The sequence below is a fragment of the Sceloporus undulatus genome, chromosome 3 (assembly GCF_019175285.1).
Source record: "Sceloporus undulatus isolate JIND9_A2432 ecotype Alabama chromosome 3, SceUnd_v1.1, whole genome shotgun sequence".
NCBI classification, from domain to species: domain Eukaryota; kingdom Metazoa; phylum Chordata; class Lepidosauria; order Squamata; family Phrynosomatidae; genus Sceloporus; species Sceloporus undulatus.
In genome coordinates this window covers 126,653,866-126,669,119 of record NC_056524.1, presented here as the reverse complement: position 1 = coordinate 126,669,119, position 15,254 = coordinate 126,653,866, and the positions used below count along the sequence as shown (strand labels likewise).

Here is a 15,254-nt window from a genome sequence, read left to right as displayed (position 1 = left end):
TGTATGTATTATGACTTCCTTCTAGGTAAGTATTCATTGAATAAAAGCTTTAGTGGCTTTAGATTCAGAACCTTTAGCTGAAAAGGATTAGGTCTTGGGGATTTTGTTTGTTTTTGTTGAATTTTATCTTCTTGCCTAGCTATCTTGGTTAAAATAACAACAACAAAAACTCTTGTTTGTCTTGCAAAAGCCCATTATAAAGCTTCTGCAGTGGCATCATAATACTCTAAACCTATTGGGTTCCTGTATGTATTATGACTTCCTTCTAGGTAAGTATTCATTGAATAAAAGCTTTAGTGGCTTTAGATTCAGAACCTTTAGCTGAAAAGGATTAGGTCTTGGGGATTTTGTTTGTTTTTGTTGAATTTTATCTTCTTGCCTAGCTATCTTGGTTAAAATAACAACAACAAAAACTCTTGTTTGTCTTGCAAAAGCCCATTATAAAGCTTCTGCAGTGGCATCATAATACTCTAAACCTATTGGGTTCCTAGGAGAAACAGAAGCAAATATGAGCCTTTCTTAAAAATAAAAGCATAAGATTACTGTATATAATATGTAACTACATATACTAGTAAACTGGATAACTGTATTGCTATATATATTTTCTGCATTTAAGCTTTAGCTCCCCTCTCTCATTCCTTCTTTTTAAAACCCTCATTTAATGGTAATGGAAACTCAGTTTCAAGAACAGTAATTAAAATCAGGCATCCATCCTTAGAAAGTGTTTTTTTAACTTTGCGCAAAAGAGATGGGATATTCACAACAACATTTAGCATCTTGAAAATGATATTTATACATAGTATTGTTTAGGGGAAAGAGAGAAATGAAAACTTTGTTAGTGGTGCCTGGATTAAGCCCTGTAATAGACATAAATCTTTCAGTTGTTCTGTCTTCACTTTGAAATGCATCTAATAGTAAAATGATGACTGAAAGCCCACCTGTTCTTTAGGTCATTGATGTCACAGTGCTTTTTGTTTGGTCCCTAGGGAGAGCAGAGATGAAGGGCTCTATAGCAGCAGTCAGAGGCAAGCAGAACACTGGAGGATGTATGAACCAACTGATGATGTATTTAGTGAAGAGAAAATGCCTTCAAGGCCTTCAAAAGAACAAATTGTTGAAAATGATGCTCCACACAGCATGACCAAGAGTGAAGAAAACAGTAAGGAGGCTGATAAAAAAGCAGAGAGTTATGCAGGCGTTGAAACGCAAATTCCACCAAAGACTATGACAGAAGAAAAGAGCCAGCCTCCTTTGTCGACTTACTATTCAGGAAATGCACAAACTGGGTCAGCTCGGGTTTCAGCTACTCTCCCAAGAAGTTACCAGAAAACTGATACTGCCAGGCTAACGTCTGTGGTTACACCAAGGCCTTTTGGTCTCCATTCGAGAGGAATCTCATCACTTCCTAGATCATTTACGGTAAAAACATTCATAATTTTCTTAAAAGTTTGTGTGAGTAACACTTGCTAATTAAGTAAAAAGAGTTTTCACCTTTATCTGCAGAAATATTTAAGGCATTATATAATGAGCAGCAGTGATTAAGTTGTTCCATTATCAAGGTAATATATTTTAAAATTCTTACCTGCTTTTTAGAGAAATTTGCAACAGGTTAAACAATAAAAATATTAGTATGTAGAGAGATCTTGTAGCACCTTTGAGACTAACTGAAAGAAAGAAGTTGGCAGCATGAGCTTTTGTAGACTTAAGTCTACTTCCTCAGATGCATTTGGTGGGTCTGTACCTGGGCAAGTTTCTTGAAAAGGTTGATGGATTTTCACTCCATCCAGCTAAATTTGGTGCTTGCCATAGTGCTAGAATTCAAAGCTATAGCCATGTTAGTCTGTAGAATCAGTATGTAGAGATCTTGTAGCACCTTTGAGACTAATTGAAAGAAAAAGTTGGCAGCTTTTATAGACCTACATCTGCTTCCTCATCTGTCAACTTCTTTCTTTCAGTTAGTCTCAAAGTGTTATAAGATCTCTCTACATACTGATTCTACAGACTAACACAGCTATATCTTTGAATAAAAACATTACGTAAGAAGACCATGAGGGAGTTTATACAGTGTTGCCCACTGTATAAATACAGTAAGTGATGGTTTCACTTATTATTTTAATTAAACACGAGATTTAGTGGTAGCACATGGCAGCCCTTTTAATTTGTTTTGCACAGTTCTGTGCAAAAGGGACTTAAAAACAGCATTTTTGTCTTTTAAAAAAATCTGAGGTTTGCCAATCAGTTCTAAACTTACATAATAATATTCAGGATGTCATCCGTAGTCTAAATATTGCTGGGTTAAAATCAGTTCATAAATGTGCATTCTACAGCAAAAAAATAACCAAATTTAATGTGTCTTGAGCAGATACCCAATATGGTTGATGGATCAGGTTCAAAACCTGAATCTTAGTCTTGGTCCCAGAACATAACACAGAAAGTTTGATGATTCTTTTGATTAGGCACGTGGATTTGTGTTGCATAGCAGACAGTTTGTATAGGGATTTTTCTTTTGGGCTTCTAATTGGATCTGTGCCTTTCTGGAATCACTACCTCCGAGTACTGTAAATCCTGATCTTAAAGAATTTGATCATTTAGTTCATATGCAGTCTGTTCAGTTGTTTTTATTCTGACCAGTACTATGTCATCTTAAGCATTAACACTGTTGATTAGCAACACCTAGAGAAGAAAATGAGGATGATTAAATGTAATCTGTGTTGAAACCAATTTTGAACATTTGCCTTTCAAACATCTCTTTCTGTCTAGATGGATGATGCTCAAAAATATAATGGAGATATAGAAGTCTCCAAGAGAGCTCAAACTATGTTCACGACCCATTCATTCTCTAAGCCAGAAGTTGGGCAAAGTCAATCCACAACTGACCTAAGAAGTACAGACGACAAAATGAGTACAAGATATTCAGAGAATACTTCTCTTACAAGTCAAGCTGCAGATACTAATCATCCTAGTTCTAAATCAGAACATCATATTACTCATGACTCAGTTACAGGTGTATCTTCAAAAGCAGAAGAGGGAAGCCTTCCAGGGACTGAAGTTTCAAGATTTCAAGTAAGTATGAGGAGATGCCTTTATCTTTTAAATAGTCTTTTTAATAGGGGAAAGGCTGGGAGGCAGGAAGGGACAATGTTATAAACTAAAAAATGTGTATCTTGTATGTATTTTGTTTTGTTTGTGAATGTTGTGTGTGTGTGTGTGTGTGTGTGTTTGTATTTATATATGAAGAAAATCATATGCGTATGATTTTCTTTTTTTTTTCCTTTTCTTTTTCCTTGAAATGCCAAATAAAAATGATTGAATTATGAAGAGATACCAATACTTCTGTTTTCAACATTTTATTAAGTGCCAATAATTTTCCTTGGACTTGTACAAAGGATGTATATGGATCCAGTCCAGCAATAATTATAGTCTCCATTTGGCAGATAAGAGTTGGATGGAAGGATGTGCCAGTGGACAGTAGAGAACTGGGCAGAAGTATGGAAGTGGATTAGGCTGTGGCTGCTCAATACTGACTTAGTTAGAGAGAATGTCTCTTGAGGAGGGGAAGACGTTAAGTCCAACAAAGAGAAATGGCAGATTTTTAGATAAGACATATAAGCTTATTGCATTGCCTCCAGGGATGTGATGGTGGCGGAATAAAAGGGAAGCAGGCTGGCAATGGAAGGGGCAAGGGATGCATTTTTCCACACACCGGAACGCCACTGCTGCCGCCAGAAGTTCCCATTCTGTTCCTGATCCATCCCAGAGGAGGCGATTTTCAAGAAATGTTCAAAAGCGTTCCTGAAAATCGCCTTCTCTGGGACGGATCGGTAATGGGATGGGAACTTCTGGCATCGTTGTTCCGGTGTGCGGTAAAATGCATCGTTTGCCCCCCTTCCATTCCCATCCCGCCCCTTTTGTCCCGCCCCCATCACGTCCCCAGAGGCAATGCAGTAAGCTTAATACAGTGGTACCCCGGGTTACGAAAATAATTCGTTCCGCCGCCGCGTTCATAACCCGAAAGCTTTCGCAAGCCGAAAAAGCCATAGGCGCTAATGGGGAAAAGCCGCGATTTCGTGCGAAATAGCGCCGAAAAGCACCAAAAAAATTTTCGTAACCCGAAATAACCTTCGTAACCCGGAACAGTTTTTTCCTATTGATTTTTTTCGTAACCCGGAAATTTCGTAAGGCGGTGCATTCGTATCCCGGGGTACCACTGTATACTGTACACAGTCTACTAGGATTTATTGGTAAAACCCTGTTCAGAATCCTGTCCTCCAGAAAAGTTAGAAATAGAGCTTTTGAATTAAAAAGAAAGTAGGTAAAAGTTTATATTCAGGAAATAATACGGCAGTAGATTAAAGGTAATGGTCAATTATTTTGACTGGTTTGTGGAAATTTAACTTGGGAACTCAATTGTTCGTTACTCATTCTTAGGTCATATTGGTTCTTTTTTAGTTTTTAGTTGTAGTTTTTAGTGGTGCTTTACCATTTTTGTTAACTGATTTAAGGTAATGGGAGAGGGAAGTTCTGCAGGTGATGCCACTAAAATGATGAACCTTGACAAAACATAGGAAAGTGTTGCTTCACATTAGCAAGGCAGTATGATTGAATATTGAATCTGAAATTCTAGGTAGAGTGTGAGTAGCCAAGATGGAATCAAAGAGTACCAAGCAAGGTCTGTAAACAATACAAATTGTGTGACTTGAGTGCTGTTGTGCTATTCTGATGACTATATTCCAGTGCAACCCCTTGTCAAGAATTGATGTGAGTTATAGCCCAGCAACAACTGGAGTGCAGCTTTGGTGCAGCTTCCGGATTCTTAGGGTACATGCATCATTTAAACAGCATACCTCCAAAGAGAACCGAAGCAGTTTTATTTTGGCAGTCTGTAACAGCCCAGATCAAGAGTCGAATAGTGTCTTGACTATTGGGCCAAATTTGGCTAAAGAATTCAAGCCTCAGTGTTATCCAAAAAACTTAATCAGGTTAAATGGTAGAAAAATTAGGGGATAGGCAAACAAGAAGTCCCAATATGTATGGATAATATGCCATTAACTATGCCACTAGATTGCTTCTCAAGATGGAGATTGCAACAGGCCAAGTAAAGAAGAGTTAGGTGTGAAAGGATCAGTTTACTCCTATTACTGTTTGTCAGAATGCATAATGATTGACTGCTTGCTCTCTTTGAAAACAAAAAGGTTTGGTAAACTTCAAAGATGTGTGCATTGCCTTGTTTCTTTGTTTTTATTCTTTACCACAAAGTTCTGTTAACTTGTTCTAACATAATTCGAAAACATAGCTGTGTTAGTCTAGATGAGTGGTCCCCAAACTGTTGCCTTTAAGAGATTTTGGATTTCAGCTCCCAGAAGCCTCAGACATGTTGGCCAATAGTCTGGGATTCTGGGAGCTGAAGTCCAAAATCCCTTAAAGAGCACAGTTTGGAGACCACTGGTCTAGATCAGTATACAAAAGAATCCTGTAGCACTTTTGAGACAGAACAAGAAGTTTGTTGCAGACGTTTTTGTTGATGAAGTAGACTAAAGTCTATGGAAACTTACGCTACCAATGCCTTTCTTTCAATCTGAAAGGTGCTACAAGATTTCTTTGTATATTGATTTGACACAGACAGTGCTAAATTAGAATATTAGTAAAAATAAGATTTACACATACATACTGACGTGTACACTTTCAGCATTTATATATGTGCGCATAGAGAACATTCAATGAAGAAATTCAGTGGACATTTTAAGAATGTAAAAGAATGCTGGATCCCTCCTGCATCAGGGAAATACCCCAGGGACCCAGCATTCTCTTTCTGTCAGTAGCCAACCAAATGCCTCCAGGAAGTCCATGTGAAAATAAGAAGTCTTCCCCTTTTTGTTCTCTACAAACATTTTGTGTGTGCCTATGTGTAAACATTCTGAAAGCTGCAGTCATAAAGAAATTATTAACTTGTGTCATAGTTAAGTAGGCAAAGTTTATTGGAATATTGATAGGAGCTGAATAAAAGCTAGTTCTATTGTGTTTGAGCTTCTGAGAAACAGAATTTGAACTTGGGCTCACTTTAGCATGCTAAATAATACCACGAGGCTAGAATTGTTTACTGCTGTTCAAACAAAGGTAACACACACTTATTACTGGGGATGGAGTGTTGTTTTTAAATGTGTATTCAGTTTCTTTTTAAGGAAGGTGAGGATACTTCACAAAAAATATCTTCGCATTTATCTTGTAAAATTTATCTTGTTGTTGTAACTCATGATGACCCTGTAGATGAGATCTCTTCAAAATACCCTGTCCTCCACTGTTGCTCTCAGTTCCTGAAGGCTCAGGCCCATGGCCACTATGATTGAGTCCAGTAATCTGGGGTGTGATCTCCCTCACTTTCTATTGCCATCATCCTTTCCAAGCATTATTGTCTTTTCTAATGATTCATGCCTTCTTATGACGTGATCAAAGTACAACAGCCTCAGTTTAGTCATCCTGGCTTCCAAGAGGAGTTTGATCTGTTCTAGATCTCCTAGAACTGTCCATGGTATCTCTAGCACCATGTCTCACATGAGTTTGTTTTCTTTCTCTCAACCTTCTTCACTGTCCAGCCATTACATCCATACATGGTGATGGGGAATATGATGGCTTGGACGAACCTCACTTTTAGTGTTCAGAGTAATATATTTACACTTTAGCATCTTGTCCAGGTCTTTCATACTTTCCCTTCCCAGTTGTAGCCTTCTTCTTGATTAGATTTCTTTTTTTCTAATACATGGTTTCAGAATTCTCTTTCTTTAAAGCCGCTGAGCAGTACAGGATGATTCAAACAGAATGGTGCAAATCCGAGTAAGAATAGTTTTACTTTTGCACCATTATATATATTTACGGTCTTTTAACATATTTAATTGATGCTAATATGCTTTGGCATCCTGCTTTGGGTACGATAGGTGATGAATGTAGGCGATAACTTTTATTTGTCCTGTGGATCAAAAATAGTGCTTTTTTCTAGAGAATAAAATTTGGAGCAGGTTCACCAGAAAGTCCTACAATAATAACAGCAACAGTATCCATGGAATACCAGTTTGCACAGTAATATATTATATTGTTAATCTTTCAACTCTTTAGAGTGTTTGATCTAAAGCTAGGCTTTAACAAAAACATTGTTAAGGAAAACTCAGTAGAAACCATCTAGAACAAAACAACAAGTTTATTGATTATTCAACTGACCATATGAGTGGTAAAATACAAATATCAGAATATTAAAGTACATACAAAGATAAAAGTGGGTCACTCCTAAAACATAAAAGGGTTGAGACACATAAAAATTGAATAAAAACAAGTTTGATTAAAATACAAAAATATAGAATAAAAACAAACTAAAACATGGGGTGTGGAGGAAATAAAAAAGGCCCGGGGGTGGGTGGTGGTGTTTAAATGAACTCATCACCATGGCACGAAACTTCGTGTTGCATGATAAATTGATGTCTCAAGTAAGCAGCTTTTATAATAAATTTTGCTGTACAGTGCACTAAATGTAAATTCTCTTCTGAGAGGAAATGAGACAATTTAACAATAGGATCCCAGTTAGTCATTCTAACAAAACAAAACAAAAATGGTTGCAAGAAATGGGATCTCTCCTTATCATATATGCAGCAATCGAGCAGGATATGTACAATGTCTTCTACGGCTGGAGCACCACAGATATATGTTCTTTCATGGGAGGGTATTATTTGGAACCGTCCTAATCTTACCATAGAGTTTAGTTGCTCAAATCTAGTTCTAGTGAAAGCAGTATTCTGACTCTGTGTTAGGTGCAACCTAAGGTATTTTTCAAAGCAAAAAGAATTTAATTTTGGCTAACCAGTTTAAAGATTTACAACCAGCCAAAAAAGCTATGTCTATTTGGGCACTAATATCCCAAACTCTGTTTTCATCTAGAACACATGCAGTAGTTTTTCTGCTGGACTTAGATCAGACCTCTAAGCAGAACGGAACATACGTAAGCTTCAGCTTGCTGCTCAAGAGAGTGGGCAGGCTGTTGATATTGTACCTGGAAGACTGTGCTGTAATCAGGAATCAGGGTTTCTTTTACTGTATGCGCACCAAACATGGAAAACTAGAACCTAATGATGTTAATATCTCCATGAGTTCTTCTGTGTTTGGGGAGGGGAGAGGGAACACCAGTAAACAGAGCTTGGATACTGATTCTACAATACAGAAATTACTGTACTGTATTATAAACTGTATTATAAATAACTACAGTTTACCTGTTGCATGCATAAAAGTATTTCTGGCTGCCACTTGAACCTCTGCCCATGTGAGAACTGCTAAGGCATAAGAAAAACATTTTGAAATATAATTCATGTCCAAAATTTTATTTCGAAGAGATAAAACGGTTTCATATTCACGTTTTTCTAATAACTGAATTGCATGTCTTTGGTGTTCATATTAAACTTAGCTTTCTATCTGTTGAAGAATTCCTTGGTCCTAGTCTCATCACATTGCTTAATACATTTTTATATGAACATGCATTTTATGATTAGTTGCCAAAGAAAAGCCGTAGCTTGGTTTCCTAGTGCAGAAAACGCTTCTTGCTATTGCATAGATAATTAAAATGCCAACGTTTGTAAGTGGCTTAATTTATTTAGGGGATAGATTTTCATTCAGGTAGGTGACTGTGACACCAGATACTACAGTGTCATGTTTTATTTTTTGTTTTATTTTTTCAGGAGCAGTACAGCGATATGAGAATCAGTATAAACCAGAGACCAGGCAGCAATCGGAGCTTTGGGTTTGAAATATATCAGAATCCTTCTGGAGTCTTTGTGAAGTCAGTAGAAGAAGGTAAAAATCTATATCTTGCTTTTATAAAATTAATTTTAAAATAGACTGTTGGCTTCAATGGATCTGAAGAACTTGGACTGTGTTACTGTTGGAAAAGAACAAGAAATGTGAGTGATATACCAGAAATGCTGTAAGATTAATTTTTATTCTTTTTTTATTCACATACCAATATGGAATTATATCATTTATGGAGGAAGTTCTATAAGAAGTAGTAGATTTCTCTTCTTCTTATAAATTCAGATGGGTTTAGAAGGTCTAAAATGCATCACAGATACCTTTTTTCATATACATGCATTCTACATTTTAAGCAAAAATTCATATGTATAAGAGCAGGGGTAAAGAAGGTCAAATGCCGATTTCATTCAACAGTTTGATCATTCAGTGGCCAACCAGATGCCTGTGGGAAGGCCAGAAGCAGGACACAAGGGTAGCCACACTCTTTTGGTCCCCATCAACTGATTCACAGAAGCAAACTGCTTCTTGTTATAGAAGTGATATATGTAGGCATCAGGACTAGTAGTAGCTGTTGATAACTTTGTCCTTCATGTATTTTTGCAGTCTCTTATTAAAGCTGGCCATGTTGGCAGCCACTCCTACATTTTGTGGTATAAATTCTAATGAAAAAGAATTCCTTTTATCTGTCCTCAATCTCAGAATTTGTATTAAGTTCATTACTATGGGTTCCAGTATTACGAGAAAGAAAAACATTTTTCCTTTATACTTTCCACACACCATGCATAATTTTACGCACCTTTTCCCATCTCCTCTCCTCACATTTTCCTAAGCAAAACAGTCCAGATGTTGTAACAGTTTCTCTTAGGACAGTTGATCTTCATAATACCTTTCCTGACCTGTGGAATGGCACAGGAGAAGCACAGAAGCGAATTCTGGCTGTTCCTGATGTGTGGTTTGGCATTAGAAAACTACAGAAGAGAATATATCTGGCTGTTCCATTATGTTATCCTCCATCACATTTATAGATGAAAACTGTTTTAAACACTGTTACTGCTTATCTCTTTCTGAATATAGTCTTGGCAGTTACAGGAGTAGGTTTTTCTTAAATCAGACTGAGTACTAGTTGAACTAGAATTTTAAAATTCCTGTCATCATCAATGTACTTCCACTATTTAAGGACTTTTTCCCCAGTAAGAGGAAGTTTTATCACTTGTCATACAGGAATTACATATCTGTACATGCCAGGAAAGGTTTTAAGCACATCTTCCTTCCAAAGTATGAGCTTTGTATTGTTGTTGTGTGCCTTCAGGTCTTTTCTGACTTATAGTGACTATGCCATGCTGGCTCTCCTAAACTTTGCATATATCATGATAAATAATACCTCTGTAATTAAAGGGTTTTTTTTGTAATATTGCAGAAGATGTAACTGAAGTTCATGTTAGATATGATAATAACACTACATCTGTATTAGAAAGCAAATAGTGCAAGATATTTAAAGCAGAGCTGTTGAACAGGTGCTTAGCTTAACAACTGCTTTGGTGAAGCTACTTTTTTCCATTTGTCATTGCTTCCAGTCATCAAATCCTGAGGGGGGAAAGTAGCTCATGAAAGTGTTTTTCTGTGACAAATGGTTGCTGGCTTGTTCTGCCCCTTACATGAAACATCCCAACTCTTTAATAACAGTTACTGCAGTTTGTTGCTTATATTCCTAATGCAGTCCACTTCATATGAAGTAATAAATGCCAAACCGTGAAACAACTCTGGAAAATATCCCTCTAGCCAAGTTTTATTCACTTTATATAGTGAGTTATTTGTAAATTACCTGTATTATATTATTTAGTAGTTTATGCCTTTTTCATAGATGAATCTATAGAGCCCTGCCTCCTCATTTCTCCCTTTTAATATCTTTGCTAGTTTTAGCGTTGTTACGCCATGCGGTGCTTGCGTAACAATGGCGGCGCCAGTGTGTACAGGGCACTGCCATTTTGACGCCCTTGTCACATACTAGGGTTGAGGGGCATGTGGAAGCGCCGCCTTGAGGCAACCCTAGCACGTGACGAGTTTGTGCAATTTGGACCTGTGTCACTCAGCCCTCCAAAACAAATTTGCTACTGTTGTGTTTCATTTTATAGCATGATGGTTCAGTTCTGCTTTAATGCTGATCCTGAGTGGTGATGGGGTGTCAGTGGATGTGATTTGGGTGTAGGTTAGGTGCTCTAGTGATAAGTTGTGAAGGAGAAGGGTGAAGAAGCCAGAATTTGGTTCACTGCCTCCCGTTTTTCCAGCCCTGTTCTCTCTCTCTCTCTCTCCCTCAATCTTACACACGCAGAGACATACAATTGGAATTGTAAGTGCAAAACAGACTTACACTTTAAGAAGGCATTTATTTCATTAACTCCCAGTACTGTATCTTCCTTCTTTTTTCTGCCTTCAATAGTCTTTTGACTTACTTTCAAATATAAATGAAATATATAAAATGAACAGTCATACATTTGAAAAGAACTTTCTGAACTTTCTGATTAAGGCTTTCTAATCAGTTAGACCAAACTGTCCGCTGTCAGATACCAGTAGATCAGTAGCTGCTTCCTGCTTGTTTTCACCTGCCAGTGCTTAGTCTTGTCTAACCTATTTTTTTAAATGTAAGACTGTTTTCATTTATATTTCATTTATATTTTGTGGGTGTAGGTGTGTGTGTGTGTGTGTGTGTGTGTGTGTGTCCAAAAGGGCAGGGATAATGTCTTGGGGGTGTGTGAAAGGTTTGTAGTGCAAACTAACACTGTGATCCCAGGTTTTAGGTATGATAGAAAACAGAGCAACCTCAATTGAATACTGTTTTTAGAAATAATTCTATTATAGTGGGAGAAGAGCCTTAGTGTGATAAATTCCTGAGTAGTAAATTTTAACACAGTGAGTTACGATTTATTATTCAAATTCAGTTCACTCTGTGTGTGTATACATGTGCCTTCAAGTTGCCTGTCCACCCCATGAATTTCATAGGGTTTTCTTAGGCAATGAATACTCAGATATGGTTTTGTCAGTTCACTCCTCTGAAAAACCACCCTACAGCACCTAGTATTCGTTGACAGTCTCCCATCCAAGTATTAAGCAGGGCAGACCCTGCTTAGTTTCCAAGATCAAGCAGGAGCTGATGTTTTTGGGTTACTGAGGGCTTAATTTAATTGTTTCAGAAACTAAGATGTATTCGTGTTTAGCCTGAAGTCAGTGTGAGGGAGTGTCTCAATCTTTAAAAGTTATTGCAGGAAAATGTGGTTTAGTAATTTTGTTGTATTACTTTTAGAATGAGTAGGCACCATGAAATCCTAGATTCAAATAAACCTCTCCCACATGCAGCTGTCTTTTCCCAAGACAGACCTTTAGTATATGGAAAGTGACATTATTAGTCATGAGGGAACATTGGACTTAGTTGTATCTAAATCAGTTTTTGTTGCTGTTCTGTTTGTGTTAGACAATGATATATTCTTGCCTGCCTTCCTGAGTAGATGTCTTCTGAGCATTCCACGATAACCACCAGTGTCTAAACTTAGGCCCCATACAGACTGCCAAAATAAAGCTGCTTCAGGTTACTTTGAAGGTACAGTATGCTGTTTAAATGATGCATTTGTCCTAAGAGTCCAGAAGCTGCGCCAAAGCTGCGCTCCAGTCCTTAGGACTGGATTGTGGCTTTGGTGTGGCTTCCTGACTCTTAGGACGCATGCATCATTTAAACAGCATACCTCCAGTGATCTGAAGCAGCTTTATTTTGGCCTGTCTGTATAGGGCCAAAGTTACATTTTTCATACAGAAGTCTTTCTAAGCACTATTGGCTATTCTTTGACCAAAGATGCTTGCTATAAGAATCTGATATGTTATGTATTAAAATCATGTGTTATCTCTCTGAGCTGTGGGCTGACAGGCTTGGAACCCATATTTATTTTTAGATAAAGTATTTAGTAGCCAGTATGATATTAGATTTTACTGAATAAAACTTGGATTCAAGTCCTTGGTTAATTATCAAGTTGGTTGGACAAGTTCATTGTCTTAACACAGGGAAAACTGGATACCTCACATATTTATTAGCTTTGGTCAAGAAAGATGGAAAACTAGTGTGACAGTGGGTGGTGGTAGGAAATGTGTAGTCAAAATAATATGGGAAATCTATCTGCTAGAGATAGGAGGGACATAAAATATTTTAATAAAGACCTGTACTTGAGCCAGTAATGCCATCCTTCAGCTTCAAAACAGAAAGTATTCACCAGCATAGAAATGTTGAATTTCTTTGTAGTCTTTACAAGATATGAGCACATGTTTTTTGTCAGGTGGAGATGTGCTCCAAAATCTTTCTTTGATACATGCAACTTCTCATGTAACTTCTTAATATGATTAAAAATAAAGGGGAAAGGGGGGTGTATACAATTTAAAAATTAGACCTCACAGTAGCCAGCATCACAACAATTCATCAACAGCCCTGCTCAGGTCTTGCAAACTCAGGGCCATGACTTTTGTGACTGAGTCTATCCAACTGTAATGGGATCTCTCCCCCCCCCACTGCCTTCTATCTTATCAAGCACCATTGTCTTTCCTGGTGAGTCATGTCTAATCATGATATGCGTAATGTACAAACGCCTCACTTTAGTCATCTTGGGCTCAAGGGAGAGTTCAAGCTTGATTTGATCAAGCACCCATTTAGTTGTCTTTTTAGCAGTCCATGGTATTGGTCATGACTCTTCTCCAGGACAAGAGCTCCTCTTGTCAGATGAGTTGATTCTGTTCCTATCAGCTTTCTTCACTGTCCAGCTTTCACAACCATACATAGAAGTTGGAAATACAAGGATATGGACAATCCTGATTTTGGCATTCAGTTATATATCTTAACAGTTGAGGGGCTTGTCCAGTTCCTTCACAGTTTTCCCTCCAAGTACTAGTCTTTTTTCCCCTCTTGACTCTAGTCTCCATTTTGATTAATGACTGAGTCAAGATACAGGAAATTTTTCACTATCTCAATGTGTTTAAAAGTTATGAAAATCACTTGTCATTATTTTTGTTTTGTTAATGTTCAATTGTAAACCTGCCTCTGCACTTTCTTCTTTGATTTTCTTCAGTAATTGTTCCAATTCTTTTACTATTTTCTTCTAGCAATATGGTGTCATATGCATATCTTAAATTGTTAATGTTCCTTCATCCAATTTTCACATCTCCTTCCCCAGATTCTAATCCTCTTTTGCGTATAATATGTTCAGCAAACAGCCTTTCCTGACTCCCTGCCAATTGGAAACCATCCTGTTTCTCCATATTTTGACCTAACTTTTTGTCCTGAGTACATGCCACACATTGTATGTATGTGCCTTCAAGTCATCTGTCAACTTGAATTTCATAGGTTTTCTTAGGCAAGGACTATTCAGAGGTGGTTTTGCCAGTTCCTTCCTCTGAAATATAGCCTACTGGTATTTGTTGACAATCTCCCATCTAAGTTCCCATTTCTTTAAGAGTGATCCACTGTGTTTTCATGATCTACACAATCAAAATCTTTGTTATAATCTATAAAGCAGAGGCTGATTTTTTTCTGAAATTATTTGGTGTGCTCTACTGTCCAGCCTATGTTTGCAATATGATACCTCATACCTCTTCCACTTCTGAATCCAGCTTGGATATCTGGCATTTCTCACTCCATTTATGGTAAAATACTTTGTTGTAGTGTTTTGAGCATTACTTTGCTTGTGGCAGATTAATGCAGAAATCCTTTGGTTACTGCATCCCTGGTGTCCCCTTTCTGGGAAATTGGAATGTTTAGTCTGGCTCCTCAGCAAAAGTCTACCTGACATGGGACACCCTACCAGCAGTCCTGTTACCATCAGCATAGCCTCTTGTCTCACAGGAGAATACCATCCCACCTTCACAAAAAGGTAGTGCGATGGTGGGGGTCTATACCTAATAAATAGTCAGATACAAAATAGCAATCATTTGATGGTTGTGGTCATTTTCAAAGCCCATTTTGTTTTAGATTGTAGACATAAAATTCTCTCAATTAAAAATCTGGAATCTGGAAGGATGACTTCTTGTTGTTGTTGTTGTTGTTGTGTGCCTTCAAGTCATTTCTGACTTATACCAACCCTAAGGCGAATCCGTTACAAGTTTTTTTGGCATGTTTCTTCAGTTGGGGTTTTCTGTTACCTCTGAGGCTGAGAGAGTATGACTTGCCCAAGGTTACCTAGTGAGGTTCCATGGCTGAGCTATATTATTATTAATTTCTTTTTCACATTTTTTCTTTTTATGCAAGGGAGCAGCTCCATAGTCACCACTTGCAGAAAAAGAAAAGCATCCAACTCAACTCAATCACATAAATGATTTTGTGTGCCAACAAAAATGTATAATTAGTCTTGGTGTACCAATTATCAGTTGATATGTTCTCTATATTGCTATAATTTTTAATCTGTAAACCACTCCGATTGCCTGAGTGCAGATGGGACAGGATATAA

At 37.5% G+C, this 15,254-nt stretch overlaps 1 protein-coding gene across 1 annotated transcript in view; it reads left to right on the top strand.

Annotated features, from left to right (window-relative positions):
- Window positions 1-15,254, top strand: part of LMO7 (LIM domain 7) — a 185,861-nt gene that overhangs the window by 138,894 nt on the left and 31,713 nt on the right. The window contains 3 exon segments of the mRNA XM_042460780.1: window positions 987-1,419; window positions 2,761-3,063; window positions 8,712-8,826. Of these exon segments, the coding sequence (XP_042316714.1) occupies window positions 987-1,419; window positions 2,761-3,063; window positions 8,712-8,826 (851 nt within the window).